At 42.6% G+C, this 19,183-nt stretch overlaps 2 protein-coding genes across 2 annotated transcripts; one reads left to right on the top strand and one right to left on the bottom strand.

The window, feature by feature from the left end:
- Positions 1-1,082: 1,082 nt before the first annotated feature.
- Positions 1,083-5,325, bottom strand: LOC136486889 (uncharacterized protein At1g10890-like). The gene is made up of 4 exons (XM_066483949.1): positions 4,964-5,325; positions 4,097-4,312; positions 1,679-1,898; positions 1,083-1,483 (listed from the first exon to the last, which is right to left on the bottom strand). Exons 1-4 carry the CDS (start codon positions 5,113-5,115, stop codon positions 1,217-1,219), a joined length of 855 nt encoding a protein of 284 aa, XP_066340046.1. The 5' UTR covers positions 5,116-5,325; the 3' UTR covers positions 1,083-1,216.
- Positions 5,326-5,477: 152 nt separating this feature from the next.
- Positions 5,478-19,141, top strand: LOC136486888 (uncharacterized). Its single transcript, XM_066483948.1, has 9 exons — positions 5,478-5,710; positions 7,372-7,477; positions 8,451-8,722; positions 15,275-15,380; positions 15,500-15,853; positions 15,929-16,005; positions 16,089-16,213; positions 16,913-17,263; positions 18,569-19,141. Exons 1-9 carry the CDS (start codon positions 5,604-5,606, stop codon positions 18,589-18,591), a joined length of 1,521 nt encoding a protein of 506 aa, XP_066340045.1. The 5' UTR covers positions 5,478-5,603; the 3' UTR covers positions 18,592-19,141.
- The last annotated feature ends 42 nt before the right edge of the window (positions 19,142-19,183 follow it).

The raw sequence follows: 19,183 nt of genomic DNA on the forward strand, positions 1-19,183 counted from the left end.
AGTTTGCAAAAGTCACTCACAATCTTGATTTTTTTGGCAAGATTGAAAAAAAGGATCTTCAACAATTTCCTATCTCAACTCCAATCTTTCAATATTTGGGAAAATCGACCCAACCGTGCGCGCCTATCGGTCGTCTGATCTAGAGGTGGAAGGACATGTAGAGAAGTAAGCAGAAGGATATAGTACAAGAGAAAGAAAGTATAAACGTGGTAGACGTGATTTGAAAATAGTCGGAATTCTGGTACAAAATAGCCTTCTATTTTAGAAGCGAGATTTTTGAAACTCTTTCGAACAAATATGCTCCTAACTTATTTTAGTCACTTGAAAAACTCGTTGATTTACCAACTCAGGCCCAGTTCGGATGATGCGGTTTTCTGTGGTTTTATAAGCAAAAAGACAAAATCGTGGTTTAGAAAAAAGAGGTCATGAGTGAAGTTTTTAAAACTTAAAAAACTACAATTTTAACAAAACCATGGTTTTAAAGACTATAGGATTTGTTACATCTAAACCTCCTATAGCTTTTAAAAACCAATGTGTTTTGTAAAACCATAGTACTTCTTCAGGGCCTGTTTGGAACGTAGGAATTTCATAGGAATCACATAGGAATTTTACAGGAATCAGTTCAATTTAACAGGAAAAACGCAGAAATAGGGAAAAAATCCCGTATTCCAAACAGGCCTCAATACTTTAAAAATACTTTGCATCCAAACAGGGCCTGATTTTTTTAGAACTACCAGAGATGCTCTTGGTATATCGATATGTACACAAGCATAAATAAATAGGGTTCATGTTTAAAATTATTTCGTACAACCGTTATCTTTCTTGTTAACGAACAATATCTCTGTGATTACGGAACGTGCACTTCGAAAGTTTGCTTAGAAAAATTTCGGTGAAACTAATGTACCAAAGAAAAAAGAGAAAAATGTGAGGGTTTAAGATCTCTGTATCCTGGTGAAATGCAAGATACCCACGAGGCATGCACATCATGAAATCTTTTGAATTTCAAGGGGACAAGTACTGGCAATCGACTACGTCCCTATGGACCAACCGGATTCCTTGGTATCCCCAGATTCACCAAGGGACGGACAATTACAAAGCTGATCAGGAGCATTTAACACATCGCACTTTGTCTGCCGATGGAAGACATGGGCGGTTTCATACAGAGATACACGATTACAGAAAACTAAAACACTAATTTCGTTCAGTGAATCGAACGCTACTTCATCCCAAAAGCAAATGACAGCTTAGGCCGTGACTTGTTCTTGCCCAGCAGCTTCATCTGGTTTTGCCTCTGCTGCTCTTCCTCCATTTTTTTCCGCTTCATGGCCTCCTCTCTTTCTTTCTGAAGCCTCTCCAACTCCTGATACCGCTCTAGCTCTTTCTGCTGCTGTTCCATCGCTTTTATCATCAGCGCCTCTTCAGCTTTCTTTCGTTCTTCTTCAAGCTTTTTCTCTAGCTCCTCCCGCTCCTTTTTTTCTCTTTCCTGCAGGCACAAAACTCCAGTGAACAAATTATCTTGACTGGTTCTTTGAATCACGTTCCAAGAACCCTATTCAGTATGACGATCATAATACGAATTTTCCAGGTTCCATTTATTAATCAAAGCAAAGTGTCAAAACGACTTAATTTTTTCCCCAGATTTGCAGATGACAAATAACAGAGAAAAACAGAAGCTTACCACTTTCAGTTTGGCTTCATTTAAAGCTGCCTCCTTTTCTTTCTCAATCTGGATTGCTACCTCCTCATGTATCCTTTTTCGCCCTTCCTCAATTCGACGTTGTATTTCATGCTTAATTTCATCACAATTCAGACTCTCCTCAACCTTCTTCCTAATAGCTTGCTCAACTCTTTTTGCCGTCTCCTCCTCTAATAGTCTCAGTTCAACTTCCTTTTGGCGCCTGCAGTTGATATAGCAAGTTAATGAAATGTACTACCTGAGGCAAGGCGTGACCAAAGCCGATTTTTTTTTTTAATTCAAACTCTTCAAGGCCATAAAAGCAGCAAAAAGCAAAGCACATGATTTAAAGTCTAAACACTATCTATGCTCTACTATGCCTTTCATCAGCATAGTTTTGACTACAAGCTAATGCATTTTAGGCATACCTCTAGTGTGTTCCAGATCCAAAAACGAATTATCAAAACTGATCAAGAGTAGATAAAGGATCACCAATTGCATCATCAAATATAACAAGTGGAACTATAGCAGTAGCTTCCTTCGTAAAAGCCTGTAGAGAAGAATGTCAAGTAATTTGTGGCAGGTTTAGAGCTAATCATCATGAAGCATTTCAATATTCCAACTAAACCATATTCTTGCATGCTACTTACTACATGCCCAGCCAAAATCAGTTTTCAAGCTTCAATGAAATTATAGAATAAACTACCTACTACTAATTAGTGGAACGGCAGGAATGATTTTTGGACAATTTATCCTGACAGGTTATCTCATACCACATGGCATGACTCAAAAAGGATCACAAACAAGCTTCTTTTTTTCAAGTATGCAGCAGAACTGCGTTCAGAAACAAACTAAAATCACTCTATTACATATTTAGAGCACAAGAAAGGTGAATTTCAATGACACCATGGTATATAATTGAGATTCAGCCCTCTTGGTTTCCTTACCTTCTAAAGATAACATTACAGCGCAGAGGTCAAACTAACTCTCAGACATCCTCCATCTATCATACTACTGCCTAGCTAATATGATACCGTCCTTACAGAGAAGTCCAACACACAGCAAGTGAAGCAGAGAAAAGGGCACTAACTAAATAATGAACTAATACTAAAGAAATTTTAGTCCTGAAACACAACTGAAGACATAACATCTGTGCCAAAATAGTTAGCCTACACCGCAAAAGCAACAAAAATAACAGAACAGTTGTAATCATAATATATAATTCCAATCAACATATGACATAATCCTGGCTGTATGCCCAGACCATCCTGGTTGTATGCTCACTGTTAAGGAAGCTGAGCTATCTCAGTTGGTAGAGCATGCGGATGTATGCCCAGCCCAGACCACCTAGGTTCTAGTCCTCGTCAAGGCAAATTTGGGTGCCCTATTTTCTTCTTAATAAAATGCCACCTAGTTCCTCCTAAGTTGGTCTAGTTTTTGTTATAATCCTGGCAATAGCTTATGTCTCTGCTCAAATAAAGTCAATACAAATCATGCATCATTTTTCTGTAACTTTGTGTTTAGGCCGAAAAACCCTTCTGATGGCACACATCCTCAAGTAGCATTCATGATTTTTAATACAAATAAATTTAAATGGTTTATGGGACGTGCAATAGTTAATACAAATTGCTGCAAAAATTATGAAATGGTACTCGTAATATTTCACGCATACCCTTCTTTTATTTCTATCATCAAATTCTACTGAGGCAAGGTCACTGTTAAATGGCGAGTTCAAAACTAATTTCCAGCAAGAATATAAATGTTTTTAATTGCAACTTCTGGAACAAGTGTTACATTACAGATATTAGTTCAATAAACTATAACTCAAGTCCAAAACGACCTACAAGGGTACCTTTGAAAAGCGCTCAAGGTAGGCAGTAAAAAAGGCCTTACATTTCTTAGTAGATACCACAACGGAAAAAGAATACCATTTTGCTCAGAGACAATTTAAATTTGTAGACAGAAAATTACAAAGAAATTTGTTACATCCCAGCCATTTTTTACATGAAAGTCATGTTGCACTGTTAATCATAGATGATTCTTTTTGGGGTAGCTATACCTAAAGCCACAATTTCAAGGAATACAGAAGCTCCTACCTAATTTAAACTTGCACCTTAACCCACAATCGTCTCATATAACCTAAGTGATTCACATCCAGCAGTCACATTCTCAAGTCGTATTTATGTTTGTAGTAATTGCAAAATCCAAAAATAATATTGCACATATGTACTCTGGAAAACAGATGGACAATGGATTATCAAATAGAGCTGACTTTGTGATACATTCCGGTGCAAACAGCAACTAAATTAGTACAATTTCATTGTTAGCATCATAGAAGAGTTACGGAAAGGGTGCAACAGTAAATAGTTGGGTCTATAGACGAAATAATGCAGAGTACATAGCAAAGCAGATACTTCCCACCTTTTCTTTTCTTCTTCTAGCCTTGTTGTATCAATAGCATTCTTATTCTCTGCCAACCCAAGGTGGGAACTTTGAGATGCAGTGACTGGAGAGCTAGTGACACTCGGACTTCTCTTTCTTCTGTAACGCTTTTGCAATGGAGACGGACTCTTGCGCCTCCTAGGAGACGGAGAACGGCTCTTGCGCCTTCTTGGGGAAGGCGAAGGGCTCCTCCTTCTGCAGTACACAGATGAGCACTGTAAGGATAAAATTAGGAGCATCACAGCAACTGACAAGGAATTACCATTAGCTCCTGAAGCCCTAAAACATGGGCAAAAGCAGTTACCTTAGACACTGTTACAGGGGTGGAGCATTCCACAGCAATACAGCACAGAGTAAAATCTTTGTAGATTCCATGCGTTTTACGAAAGCAACTCTTGTTAGTCTGTACAGGCAAGTAATGCAAAACATGGCATAACTATATCTAAGCTTCATCTGCTGATATATTCCATGCCGCATCGAAGTATTTTTATTTTAACTCTGTAATGCAAAAGAATCCGAAGCATTTTTTCCCCTTGGAAATCAGAAATCTCAGATCGTTCCAAAGTATTATGAGATTTGCATATTCAAAAATCATAGTTAATTCAAATATGATATAGCACAATATACTACCACGCTAGCTACCTCTAACGGTCACACCAACAAACAGTAGATAGATCAAATAATCATAAATAGAGCACCAAGCCCCATTTCCATCAAACAAGCTACAGTACAGAATTTCAACGAAGGCGATCAGCATCGCCTCAATTTGTTTTTACAGTCCAAACCCAAAAAATAAAACGAAGACTCTGCCAGATTTCTGTGGCGTGTGACGGGAGATGTGGTCACCTATACGAGGGGCGATAGGGGGACCTGCTACGGATGGGGCTGGGGCTTCGGTCCCTGCGCCCCCTCCGGCCACGGTACCGCGCGGGGGACGGCGACCGCCGGCGCCGGCGCGGCGGAGACCGAGACCGCGACCGCGACAGGTCGCGCGGCATCGCGCGCGACGCGATCTAGAGCCTCCGCGGTGCCCGGACCGCCCGGATCTGGCCGAAACCGGACGATCGGAGAGGGGCGGAATCTGGCTTTGGCTTGCTGGCTGGAAAGCGGGAGGACGCAGGCCAGGTCAGGTGGAGTCGCCGCCGCTGCACGCGGGGGGCAGATGAGGTGCGGGGAGGCTTCGCTGCTCGCGGAATATATCGAGTGGCAAGTTGTTGTAATTAACCTGCAAGGCTAGGCCTAGGTATGTAAGCCGGGTGGGCGCTGGGGAGAAGCCGCCCGGTCCATCTCAGCCCAGACCCATGTGAGTCGCCCGGCCCGGCCCAACGTGACCTCCAGTCCCTCAAGAGTCAAGATCACCCGATACGGCAGCTGTTGGCGTGTTTCTTCTGCGCCGAGACTGAAAACGGCATCACAGTAGCAGACGGAGGCGACCACGAGGAGCGACGGGGCCAGCTGCGGCAGCGACGCCCGACACCGGCACCTCATGGGCGCCGACGACGCCGCCGCCGCCGGCGTGGCGGCGCGGGAGAGGGAGGCGGAGATCGAGAAGGCCATGCGCGCCCGCGTCGCAGACTTCAAGAAGCAGGCCGAGTGAGCACACTCCCCTTCCTCCGATTTCTCGGGCTGGTGTGGCCGTCCTGCCCCTGGTCTAGGGTTTTCCAAGCTCTAAGGTTCAGGTCTGTGGCCGCGGTTGCTGCAGGCGTCTGGAATTGGGGGCGCTTCTCGGGGTCTCGGTTGGTCTGCCGTTGCATGCTGCGGAGGGTAGTGCACTGCGGGAGGGTTTTGGCCTAGTGGGGCGGGGTCGGGTAGGGTTTCTACTTTTGCTTTCCTGGTAGGAGACGAAGGCAAGCGGCGATGATGAGTCCTGAACCATGGTCTTCAGAATGGGTGGTGCAGGTCTCAGCCGCAGCTGGCAGCTCCTAGGGTTTTAGAGGTTAGGGGGAAATGGAAATTCGGGATTTTCAACTGAATCTGTAAGGAACGCTTAGACGGCGGAGATCTCTTCTTGTCGGATTGTTTCGTGATCTGATGGCAGTCAGATGATGGGTTGGTTTGCTGTGGCGCGAACCCGTTTTCCGTTTTTGTTGTTATTCTTCCAATTCATTGTCTCCTGTATTTTGTCATTTCGGCGGTTTAACTTGTTTACTGCCCCTTTTAAGCTGTGCTTATGTATAAGACCGTGATTGAGAAGTTATCCTGTTTTCCAGTAGAACATGAGTTCAGATTTTCCCCTTCTGTCTTCAATTCACGTTGATTTCTATCATTTTATCCCCAATTCCACATATTGGTTTCGGTTCACAGGGTACCAATTATTTCACTGTATAAGTGTTAGCAGTTTTTCGAAAAGCGCCAGGCTCTAGATAGGCAGTCAGGCTCCACCTAGTTCCTAGGCGTCTCCTAGGAAGTTATGCAAGATTAATGTCGTGTATTATGCGTTCATGAATTCTGTGACCATAGTTTATCTTCTATCTACAAATCTACAAATATTCAAACTTTCATACACAGGTGAAGTCTTAAATTGCTTTAGGAAGAACAATGCCTAGGTACTAGCACCTAGGCGCTGCCTTCTAAAACAGAAGCTGTTGTTGTTTTGTGTGAGATGATAATTGCTTGGTGTAGTACCTTGGCACTTGCCTCTTGATGAGTGCTTGGCCTGTTGGCCATGCTGTATCCTATGTGAAACTGTGCTGCTCCTATGCGAATCTGTGCAAGAATAAGCGGAGGCTGATATCATATTCTTCTTTCTTTACAACTAGCTCATTGCCACTGTGGGAGGATTAATTGAATTTTTTATACCATCTTTGAACAAATCGTAAGTATTTATATATATAAAAAAGTGTCATATATGGAAACATGCCTTTCATGAAAGGTGTCTTTTCACGGTGTATGCAGTTTTTTTAAAATTTGATTGCTCTAACCAAATTAAATTATAAAAAGGTGCTATAAAAACATAACTTTTTTGTGAAAAGTCCGCATGGGTGCCTTTTCAAGTTTTCATAACAGGATGTGCGATTTAAAAACTTCCACTATCTTAACCCAAAGGTGTATACCTTACAAGCCTGTTATGTCGATCAGATCTGATGGTTAATATTTTTTTGGGTTGATCCGATGGTTATAGGTTTAGAGGTGACATGGCTTAATGTTGATTTTGTACTAGAGGCGAATTTCAATGTAGAGAAAGATATGTCTTTGAACTTTTTCAGCTTTAGCAAGATGAATGTTACACTTACACAAGAGATTTTCTTTTTCAGCTCCTTGACCCTTGAAGGCGTTAGGAGAGCACTGGAAAAGGACCTGGATTTGGATATGTATTCACTTGATGCACATAAAAAGTTCATAAAGCAATGTGTAGACAAGGTACGTTCACTGGTTTATGGAACTATCATTTTAAAAGTGTTGCGATGGTTCTTCTACACATACAACTTTTCATACTCTTTAGTTGGGTTTCCTTTTATTTAAAAAGGGGGAGAAACGCGAATTCTGCACTGTGCATACTGGTTAGTTCTACAGATTTATCAAATTCTGTTGCTAACAAGATGAAAATATTCATTCTTTTGGAAACAAAAACAAAGATGAAACTACACTGACAAAATTTGTTGGGGCTTGTACACACATATTCAATCTATTCAGTTTTTAGTTTTTAGTATAGCTTCTGCATGGAGCCAGATGAATTTAGATGTAGATAATATAGTTTACTACCCCCTGTTGTTGACAATGTTTGTCCTAAGTCCTAACTAATCATGAACATGTGTGAAGTGTTTTGGTTATTTATCCTACTGCAGTACTGCTAACAAAAAAATGCAAAATATATTAAACCTATCTATTTTCCTTTTTTCCTTTTAATAAATATTCAACAGACCATTACCTACGAATATGCATAGGATGCTGCTCACTGCTCAGACATTATGTTCTGCAGAGTAAATTCAAAAGTAAGGGGAAGGTGATGGATAGTGGTTATATTTATTAAACATCGAATGCTATTTTATTATCTTAATTATCAGATTCTTGTTTTAATTTAAAATCAGTACTCAGGAGCTTTGAAAATTCATGATGTTGTTTTATCTAAACTAGGACTTAGGTTCTCTTGATATATCTATATTTGAAACAGTGGCAGTTTTGCTTGTATAGATAATTTGTTCCCTTGGTTTCTAATCTGGAAATTCATTACATCTGAATATCTGATATTATGTGCAACTTTTATTCCCAGATGGAACATATTACCTTGTGTTTTGGTAGATCCAGTCAATCTTTTTTCTTCTTTTTTCAGAATTGCTTTCTGTGTTAGCTCACTTCTGCTCATTCTTTCTTTCTTGGCCAAGTATTATACCAGGTTTTTGCCGAATCTGATGATGAAAATGCAAATGATAATTCATCGGACGATCCTGAAGCTAAAGATGATAATTTATCCAAAGAAGGGACAGATATTGCTAAACCAATGCCTGTTTCAAACAAAACGTCCTCCAATGATGATGTCGTAACATCCAGCAAGACAGGAAAGGATCCTAAAGGAGAAAAGGATCAAACTTCCAGCAGTGATATTAGTGAAGACATGATAAAAGAAGCCATTGAGAAAAGGGGATCTTATTTTAGAAAGAACTCTGAGTATGTGTCCTCAACTTCTTGTTGCATGTAAAATTATCGCAAGTTCATGCTTACATCAATGGTTGCCATGTGTTGGTTTATTGAACTACTCAACCTTTGCACATTAATATATATACTAGGTGAGTGCCCATGTGTTGCTACGGGTTTCAAAATCAATAGAATCCTATGTATTTTTTAGCTAATAACACATAAAAGAATGTCTTGTGTGCATGATAATTTTGATTCAAGTACAGACATACAACAACAACAACATAGCCTTTCAGTCCCAAGCAAGTTGGGTTAGGCTAGAGTTGAAATCCACCAAGAGCCTCAAGTCACGGTTCAGGCACTTCAATAGTTGCTTTCCAAGTACTCCTATTCAAACATAGATCTCTAGGTATATCCCAAGCTTTCAAATCTTTTTTTATTGCCTCCCCCCATGTTAATTTCGGTCTTCCTCTATCTCTCCTCATATTATTAGCTTGGCTTAGGACTCCACAATGCACTGGTACCTCTGGAGGTCTCCTTTCGACATGGCCAAACCACCTCAACCGATGTTGGACAAGCTTTTTTTCAATTGGTGCTACCTCTAGGCGATCACGTATATCATCGTTCCGAACTCGGTCCATTCTTGTGTGACCGCAAATCCATGGCAACATACACATTTCTGCAACACTCAGTTGTTAGAAATGTCGAATCTTTATAGGCCAACATTCTGCTCGATACAACATAGCCGGTCTAATTGCCGTTCTGTAGAACTTGCCTTTTAGCTTTTGTGGTACCCTCTTGTCGCTGAGCATGCCAGAAGCTTGTCGCCACTTGATCCACCCTGCTTTGATTCTATGGCTAATGTCCGCATCAATATCTCCATCCCTCTGTAGCATCGATTCCAGATACCGAAAGGTATCCTTCTTAGGCACTACTTGACCTTCCAAACTCACATCTCTCTCCTCCTGTACAACTCCGCCAAAGTCGCATCTCATCTATTCGGTTTTAGTTCTGCTCAATCTAAAACCTTTAGACTCAAGGGTCTGCCGTCATAACTCTAGTTTCCTATTTACTCACGCCTGGCTTTCGTCCGCTAACACTACATCATTAGCGGACAACATACACCAAGGGATATCCCCTTGTATGTTCCTGGTAACCTCATCCATTACTAAGGCAAAGATATACGGGTTTACGGCTGACCCTTGATGAAGTCCAATTTTAATCGGGAAGTAATCTGTGTTACCATCGTTTGTTCGAACACTAGTCACAACATTATTGTACATGTCCTTGATGAGGGTCACGTATTTTGATGGGACTTTATGTTTGTCTAAAGACCACCACATAACATTTTTTGGTATCTTGTCATAAGCCTTCTCCAAGTCAATGAAAATCAAGTGGAGGTCCTTCTTTTGCTCTCTAAACCGCTCGATAACCTATCTTATTAAGAAGATTGCTTCTGTGGTTGACCTTCCGAGCATGAAACCAAATTGGTTTGTTGATATCTGCGTCATTCCTCGCAGGCGTTGCTCGATGACTTTCTCCCATAACTTCATAGTGTGGCTCGTCAACTTAATTCCCCGATAATTAGTACAACTTTAGATATCTCCCTTATTCTTGTAGATTGGTACCAATATGCTTCTTCTCTACTTCTCAGGCATCTTGTTCGATCGAAAGATATTGTTGAACATCTTGGTTAGCTATACTATAGCTATATTCCTGAGACATCTCCACACCTTGATTGGGATACCATCAGGGCCCATCGCTTTGCTCCCTTTCATCCTTTTCAAGGTTTCTCTGACCTCCGATTCTTGAATCCTCCGCACAAAGCGCCTGTTAGTGTCATCAAACGAGTCGTCTAGCTGAACGGTGGTGTTCTCGTTCTCACCATGGAACAATTTATCAAAATACTCTTGTCATCTATGTCTGATCTCATCCTCCTTCACCAAGAGCTGCTCCCTCTCATCCTTTATGCACTTAACTTGGTTGAAATCCCTTGTCTTCCTATCGCGAGCCCTAGCCATCCTATAAATGTTCTTCTCTCCTTCCTTCGTACTCAAACGTCGGTAAAGGTCCTCATAGGCCCGCCCCTTTGCCTCACTCACCGGTCGTTTTGCAGTCTTCTTTGCCACCTTGCACTTTTCTATGTTGTTTGCACACCTATCATGATACAAGCGCTTATAACACTCCTTTTCCTTAATAGCCTTTTGCATATCTTCATTCCACCACCAAGTGTCTTTCGAGTCGCATCCGCTCCCTTTGGTCACTCCAAGCACCTCTGAAGCAACCTTCCGAACGCATGTTGCCATCTTCTCCCACATGCTGTTTGCATCGCCTTCATCATTCCAAGGGCTCTCTTCAATGACCTTTTCCTTAAAGACCTTTGATGCCTCCCCTTCTAATTTCCACCACTTCGTTCTAGCAACCCTAGCTTGTTTGTTTCCACGAGCTTGCACCAGAAAGCGGAAGTCAACCACCACCAGCTTGTGTTGAGCGACTACACATTCTCCAGGTATCACCTTACAGTCCACGTATGTTCGTTTATCCCTCCTTCTTGTAAGGACAAAATCGATTTGACTAGAGTACTGGCCGCTACTAAAGGTCACTAAATGGGACTGTCTCTTACAGAAGAAAGTGTTTGCTATCATCAGATCAAAAGCTATAGCGAAGTTTAAGACTTCCTCTCCCTCCTGGTTCCTACTACCATATCCGAAACCCTCATGAACCGCCTCAAAACCTGCACTTGATGTACCTACATGGCCATTAAGATCACCTCCTATAAAGAGTTTCTCGCTACTAGGGACAGCTCTAACCAAGCGATCTAAGTTTTCCCAGAAAAGCCGCTTAGCACTCCCATCATGGCCTACTTGGGGGGCATACGCACTAATTACGTTTAAGACCATATCACTAATGACAAGTTTAACTAAGATGATCCTATCCCCTTGCCTTCTCACCTCCACCACACCATCCTTGAGGCTCTTATCAATCAAAACTCCTACTCCATTTTTATTTGAAGTCGTCCTTGTGTACCAGAGCTTGAAGCCGGTATTGTCCACCTCCTTCGCCTTCTGCCCCTTCCATTTAGTCTCTTGGACGCATAAGATATTTACACGCCTCCTAACTGCTGTGTCCACTAACTCTCTTAACTTACCTGTAAGGGACCCTACATTCCAGCTACCTAAACAGATCCTAGTTGGCTTGACTAGCTTCCTTACCCTTCGCACCCGCCGAGGTAGGTGTGAAGACCCTTGCTCATTTTGCACCACACCCGGCCGTCGATGTGGCGCGCCACTAAGGATGCGACGACCCAATCCTTGCTCACTTGACACCGTGTCCAGATCGCGACATGGCGCGTCACGGGAGTGACGACCCGGCCCTTGCTCATTTAACACCATACCCGGGTTCCGACATGGCGCGCCGCTAAAAGGGTTACGCCCCAACGGGATTCTTTTGGGTTTCATCTCCATTAAAGTGGCTAAGTTTTTACATTGACTCGCCGCACGTAACACAACCCTCCTCCTTTATCAGGGCTTGGGGCCTGCTATGCTGGGACACCAAAGGCGCCACACCATAGGCGGAGTTATTCAAGTACAGACATGGGTAACCGAAATATTTTGTATGGTCAAACGTCTTGCAAGCACAGCTTATAGTTCACTTCAGCTAAGCCAATGATTAAAATTCTACCATGCCCACCCAAGCCGTTTAAATTGCACTGGAGATTATCATCTTTGTGAACTGCAAACCTTTTAGATTAATCTTCAACTTCAACAAAGGTAGTATAGAATTGCATTGCAATATACTCCCTCCATTCCAAATTGCAAGTTGTTCTACATACATAACTTTTATTATGTATCTAAATTTACATTATGTTTAGATAGAAAATCCAAAACTGTATATTTACAATTTGGAACGGAGTGATACAATCCACTTCACCGAAACCAAGAGTTCAGCATTCATCCACTAAATTTTTGTACCATAACCTAAATGACCATAACAACCTCATCAACAAGAAAATAGTTGTATAAAACTGTACAAGTCAGGAATCCACCTATGACAAACCTTATTGGCATTACACTTGCTTGAGATGTAGTAGTGCATCTCAAGCAAAAAGAAGGTAATTTAGCCACAAGAGCTTTCATTTGAGTACACGTGCACCTGTAGTTCTGCATCAAGCCTTACACTTGCTGTTGATGTTGATACATGACAGACAGAGACTTATAAATGTGCAGATGTTCTTCACATCACCAACAAGAGACAAGCACGTAGACCTGCGTCATTGCCAAGGAACCAAATCACCAGTGGAAAGTGAAAGACATTTCCTGCTACTGCTAGTGCTAGATATGGTCTGCTTGCAGTCAACTTGATTGTCAACAGGTTGATGTGGCAATTCAACAAAAGATACTTAGGCTCGTGAACAGTCAGAAACCAGGCTCACTTCTGCTGATCAACCCTGAACTAACCACCAAGAAAGCGATATGAGTAAACTAACCAACACCGAACTAATATCAGTCAACTGAAAATCGCAATCAAGAAAGCTAGGATTGAGGACACCATCTTGATATGTATGTAGTGGGGAGGCATACAATAACAATTCTGTTTCCAGGCAACCAAGAGCTTATCCTTTCATCTGTAGACCAATGGTTCACTTGTACTAATAACACTGGTGCCCGATAAATAGATTAGGCAAATAGATAAGCCTGACATGGGAGCTGTAACACTTCGGATGAAAGGCATTTTGGTATAGCATTCACAATAGCTATAAATTCCTAGGATGAGAATGCAGTAGTAGATGTTTTACTATTTCAGGAAGGGAGAACAATGCATCAGAGGAGAGATTATCAGAAGCATGAGAGGAAAAATGGTCAGGACTTAGGAACGATGAACTGAAAAAACCTGCCAGTCCCAATCCGCAATAGAAATAGTAATATGAGAAAGGTGTGCGGAGAAGGTAGTGCGTTTAGTGCTGAAGTAGTGGTTGCTGCTGCCTGGCTTGCTGAAGTAATGTAGTAGCTCTTATAATTGCAAGTAAATCTGAGATGAAAAAAATCTACGGAAACGAACCTAATACATCAACAACACACGAGCTCTAATAGGAGCAAGATTAAAGGGAAGTCCTATTTCTGAGGATTGCCTACCTCTGAGCGACATATCAAGAACCTGGTCGTTTCATCACAAGAATCGTCTCCTATGCTGTGCTGAACTCATACGCGATACCAGCAACCGAGCTCCCGGCCGGCACGATGCAGGTGAAGTGCACGACGTGCTTGCTGGCCAGAGGTCATAGCTGCAGGGCACGGGGATCCAGAGCTGATGGCCGATGCTGGCCGTAGGTCTTAGCTGCAGGACACGGGGATCCAGAGCTGATGGCCGATGGCAACCTTGTTAGGGACTTTGGCGGCAGCAATGTCCTGGGAGGTCGGAGGTGACGAGGCCCGGGCTGTCCCCGCACAACGGCGTCGAACATGTCCGTGTAGATAGTCTGCAGCAGCACGGAGAGCGGGATCCCCGAGGAGGTCTCAGACGGCGGCGGTGAGGCAAGACTGGTGCTGCGGAGGAGAGTGGATGAGGATCCAGATGGGACGTGGGCAATGACGGTCGACGGTGGTGCCCGATGCTGCTGATTCGGGAGGGGGAGGTTTTGAGCCGCTCCTTCGTCGGGCTGCCCGCCACCGCCTCCTTCGTCCCGCCCTCGTCGGGCTGTCCGCGGCACCACGCCGCCGCCTCCTTCGTCCCGCTCTCGTCGGGCTGTCCACGGCACCGCCACCTCCTTCGTCTCGCTCTCGTCGGGCTGCCCGCGGAGCCGCGCCGCCTCCTCCTCCACCGCGCCGCCACCTCCTTCGTCTCGCCCTCATCGCCCGCGGGGCCACGCTGCCGCCTCCTCCGTCGACCTGGATTTGAGGATATGTCTTGGTGGTTGTGCAGGAGTTGGGAGGGGGCTTGGGTTGCGGCTTTGCAGTTGCGGGCTTCGTTGTGGGGGAAGATGTGGGACGTCGGTTTTGGGGAGGCCGCTCGCGAAGGAAGGGAGCGGAGCGAGGCGATAGAAGTGCGCGGGGCGATTAGCGCCGGAGCGAAGCGATTAGTACTAATTAGACGATGACCTCCGGGTCTTTTTAGTTGTAGAGATATATGAGACATGGGGACAAGAAAATGACATTAACAGATACACCATCGAAAGTACTTTCATATGCTATATTTCCTCTAGTACTATGGAGAAATTAACGATCAATTTTGCATCTTGGAGGCGATGAGAAGTAGAGAACTGCCAATATTTAGTGGTCAGAGTATTTTTCAAGTTGCATATCCTGCTTAATATAGGGTATTATTAGGATAGATTTTGGGTTTATCTTGTTTTGTTCTAGGAATATTGTTTCCCTGGAACATATTTACTTGTTTTGCGTTATGTTTTACTCATTTTGGTTTGGACACTGCATTCTGGGCTACAAAAATACTGCTGCTGAAACAGACAAGAGCATATTATGATGTTTTTGGGCATATCCATTGTCCGTTTTTGATACTCAATGTCCTTTTTACCTGCCTTTTTTTGCATTTCACTATTCAGCGTGTATTCACAAAATCAAATAAATGCAGTACTCTTACTTTACAAGGAGTTCGACGTACTTTGGAAGAAGATCTCAAGCTTCAGAAGAAAGCTTTGGATGCCTATAAGAACTTCATTACTACAGAATTAGACAAGGTCAGTTTACTACATGCATGAGTAACATGTACTATTTCTTTAAATGTATATGCTTTAACCTCTTTTTTGCATGATTAATTTGTTAATGGTTCTGTTGCTTTTCTTTATCTTGGTAGCAGATTTTGCAAGAGCCTGCAAATGGGACAAAGAAAAAAAGTAAAAAGGGATCTTCCAAGGATACTGACCAAACAAATAAAGGCTCTAAAAGAGTTCGTGAAGAATCAGATAGGTCTGAATTAAATGATAGCAAGAGTGAGATGGAAGACAGTGACGAAGATTCAAGGCCAAGAAAGAAAAGGGCAGAAAAGGCTAAAGTCGTCAAAAAGCAGAAAATAGTTACAAATGAGAAGAAACTCTCAACCCCAAAGGCTAAAAAGGTTGCAAAACAAGATTCGGATAGGCGTACTGAAGAAAAGGGTGGCAACTCAGCAGAAGAGGATAATTCCCATTCATCCGCTGAGGAAGATAACAAGGTTTTCAGATTGAACTCTCAGGACACTTAATTTCTTGTATGCCTTACTCATATATCCTGATGTTTTGGTGTGCAGAGAAAACGGCAACAGACTCCAGCTTATGGGAAACAAGTAGAGCATCTGAAATCGATAATCAAGTCCTGTGGAATGACGTACTACCTCAACTTGATTTACCATATGCAATTATGAATTTGTAGAATGATAACTTGACTAATATATGTTCCCTTTAATTCAGAATTCCACCTACTGTGTATCGGAGAGTCAAGCAAGCTCCTGAGAACAAACGTGAGGCCTGTTTGATAAAGGAGTTACAGGATATACTTGAAAAGGAAGGATTGTCAAAAAATCCTTCTGAAAAAGGTGTGTTTTCTTGTTGACTCTAGTAAAGATTATTTTTCGAAGAACCTCCGAAAAGGGCAGGGAGCTCCTGCAATTCACTTAAGAAGAAAGAACTGACCCGGCTAATAAGGTAAACTGGTCCCAAAACCCATACAACTGCATGGTTAATTAAGGAAAACCAGCAAAAACCTAAACACAACTGCCCACGTGACTCACCTGAAACAACATGATGGAGCTCACCATGTGTCATCGTTGCCAAGCTTCATTACAATAGCATCCATGCAGCTCTGACTTCACATGGTGGACCTCAGTCAAAGCTACCAAGTCACCACCTCCTGCACATGACTAGCACCAACACACCTAGCCACACCAAACAGCGCGTTATCGTTGCCAAGCTTCTTCGCGCCCAACAACGAGCAGCTCCGACTTCGCCTCTGCGAGCACAAACCATGCATTTCGGCCACCCGCCAAAAGCAAGAAGTGGGCCGATGCAAGGGCCTCGGCGCCCAAACCACTCTAGTAAAGATTATCTAGGGACGCCACCCCCCCCCCCCCCCCCCCCCCCCCCCCCCCCTTCTGTTTAATTGAGTATGATTTACCGATAGAAGTAACCTTTATCTTGCTCTCAAACTTTTGATACTACAGTGTAGGGTACTAAAACTAACCATGTTGGACTAATATATCTCTTTCTCTAACATTCTTTATTAATGTTATGGGCAGAAATTAAAGCAGTGAAGAAGAGAAAAGAAAGAGCAAAGGAACTTGAGGGCATAGACATGAGTAATATTATTACTAGTTCTCGTCGGAGAAGTACATCAAGTTTCATACCCCTGCCGCCACCACCTAAAATAGAAGTGGATAGTGACGAAGAAGAAGAAGATGATGATGCAGAAGACGATGATGAAGTTGATGAGGAGAATGTAAAAGGTGGAGATGAAGACAATGACGAAGTTGATGAGGAGAATGTAAAAGTTGGAGATGAAGACAATGATGAAGTTGATGAGGAGAATGTAAAAGGTGGAGATGAAGACAATAATGACACTGCCGAAGCTGGTGATGGTTCTGCTGATGGTATGATTCAGCTATCTGTTCCTTGATTTTCTTTCAGCAGCTTATAGTTCAGTTCAGCCCAGCTACCATTAGGAAGGAGTTTCCCTTGGACTGACCCTGTTGAACACACCAAACTTACCAAAAAAAGGGTATTATAAAAAAATAATAATCAGGGAGGAAGCACGTCACCCCTGACTTAGCTTTTAGAAGGGAACCTCACCAACATTGCACAGGGAAGTGGGCACACATGCAGCACCAAGGTTTCAGCCCTGGGTGGGTGGCTCCTTTACTGGGTGCTCTGAGCCACACGCTCATCTAAAACAAAACTTATGCTAGCATTTTGACATTTATTTCAACAGTTCTGCAAGAATCTTAGGGACCATCTTAGTGCTCCAATCCTTTTTATTGTGTGAAAGCACCATTATATCTCTGTACAAGTTTGGATCATGAATATGGATTGACATAGTAACAAACACAAAGGTCTTTCATCACCAGCTGGGCCAGTTTTTCATTCTTACCAGTAGACAGATTTTCTGTGCTCCACACTAGCACTTGGCCAGTTGGCCTGGTTTGACATGTAACCCTGATATATTAATCTCCTGAAGGAAAAACCGGTATGGCTAATGCAATATGCACTGGAGCATGCCTCCGTTGCCTTTCTTCCATAGTGATGAAATGCTTGAAACTGAGCCTTGTAGTATCTGCATACATGGTGGATGTGTGCTCCGAAAACAAGAACTTAATCCCTTTAGTAGATGGTACTGTGCAAAATCCTGAAAGGCTGTTTCCTTGAGGCACTTCACAGAAAAAAATATGGTAGCTTTTGGAGGAGTCAATTTTTGGGATGGAGGAATTTGAAAGGGCGACATTAGTTTTTTATCACAAAAATTTAGAACGCAACAGATTCTATGTGAGTTTGATGTATATAGGTCTATTTTGTTATGGATTTCATCTGTATGTTCTGACAGTGGCCAGGAGGTTAAGAATTTCCATCCTAATGTTCAGTTGGCTGTCATGGATTCATAATATATATTCAGCATGTACTTTTGTAGCTTTTGTGCCACAATGCCTCTAAACATGCTGATTTGCAACTATTTGTTGCATTTTTACATGAAAACTTTACTCAATATGACTGCAGCAGTTAGCAGTCAAGTGGGCTCGATGTAATCTTTTCTAATCAACGTATGATTTTTTTTTTTCATATCTATCATCATCGATTGCATTTCCAGCTGACCACTTTGGTGGGCCAGCCATCTGGCATGGGAAGTAATATAATCTTTGTATGCCCTTTGCTGAATGCTAACTAACCCTTCTGTACACTTGCAGTTGCTGAAAAGGAGAGCGACTGATTCTGGCCCCAGATAAGGCAGAATCAGTTCTGACCATATAGGTTCAGCTTCATGTTGACTTCTGCAAGTCGGCCTCGTTCGTGGATGTCTGGATGTAGTCTGTTACTCAGGAATTGTCTTCTGATGTTTATTCATGTGTGCGTGATGGGAACATTTATTGGCTTCAGCTTTGGTGGAACATGAGGAACATATTGTTCTTGTAGTTATGTACAATGTTACATTCGTTCTCTTAGCACCTTGTTCGCCATCATGTAGATTGCAACTTGCAAGAGTCGCAGAACATATAAGTTAGCAGTAATCAAGTATTGATTGGTTTATTAGTTTCTGATATATAATATAAACTTTTGTAGATGAAAGATTGGAATTCCTCTGCGCTTCATGCTTTTGCCTTGTTTTTCTTAGGTAGTGTTTAGTTCCGTGGAATCTGGGGGCTTTTGAAATTCTGATTGGCATTGTACCGTTGTGGCGTTGAAAAGTTGCCCTGGAGCCTCCGCGAAACCTGCCATGAAGCTTTGATTTCAAGTTTTGAATGAAATCTCTGTATAACTTATGCCGTCCTGGCACCCCGTCGGCTGGTAATCTTTTCAAACGT

The sequence above is a fragment of the Miscanthus floridulus genome, chromosome 10 (assembly GCF_019320115.1).
Source record: "Miscanthus floridulus cultivar M001 chromosome 10, ASM1932011v1, whole genome shotgun sequence".
NCBI classification, from domain to species: Eukaryota; Viridiplantae; Streptophyta; class Magnoliopsida; order Poales; family Poaceae; genus Miscanthus; species Miscanthus floridulus.

Excerpts from the sequence above, each read along its gene's own strand:
- LOC136486888 (XM_066483948.1), top strand. The coding sequence starts at position 5,604 with ATGGGCGCCGACGACGCCGCCGCCGCCGGCGTGGCGGCGCGGGAGAGG. Across the intron at positions 15,381-15,499 it reads TTACTACAGAATTAGACAAG|ATTTTGCAAGAGCCTGCAAA; the intron begins GTCAGTTTACTA and ends TCTTGGTAGCAG. Across the intron at positions 15,854-15,928 it reads CCGCTGAGGAAGATAACAAG|AGAAAACGGCAACAGACTCC; the intron begins GTTTTCAGATTG and ends TTTGGTGTGCAG.
- LOC136486889 (XM_066483949.1), bottom strand. The coding sequence starts at position 5,115 with ATGCCGCGCGACCTGTCGCGGTCGCGGTCTCGGTCTCCGCCGCGCCGG. Across the intron at positions 4,313-4,963 it reads CCCTATCGCCCCTCGTATAG|AAGGAGGAGCCCTTCGCCTT; the intron begins GTGACCACATCT and ends TGTGTACTGCAG. Across the intron at positions 1,899-4,096 it reads CTAGAAGAAGAAAAGAAAAG|GCGCCAAAAGGAAGTTGAAC; the intron begins GTGGGAAGTATC and ends TATCAACTGCAG.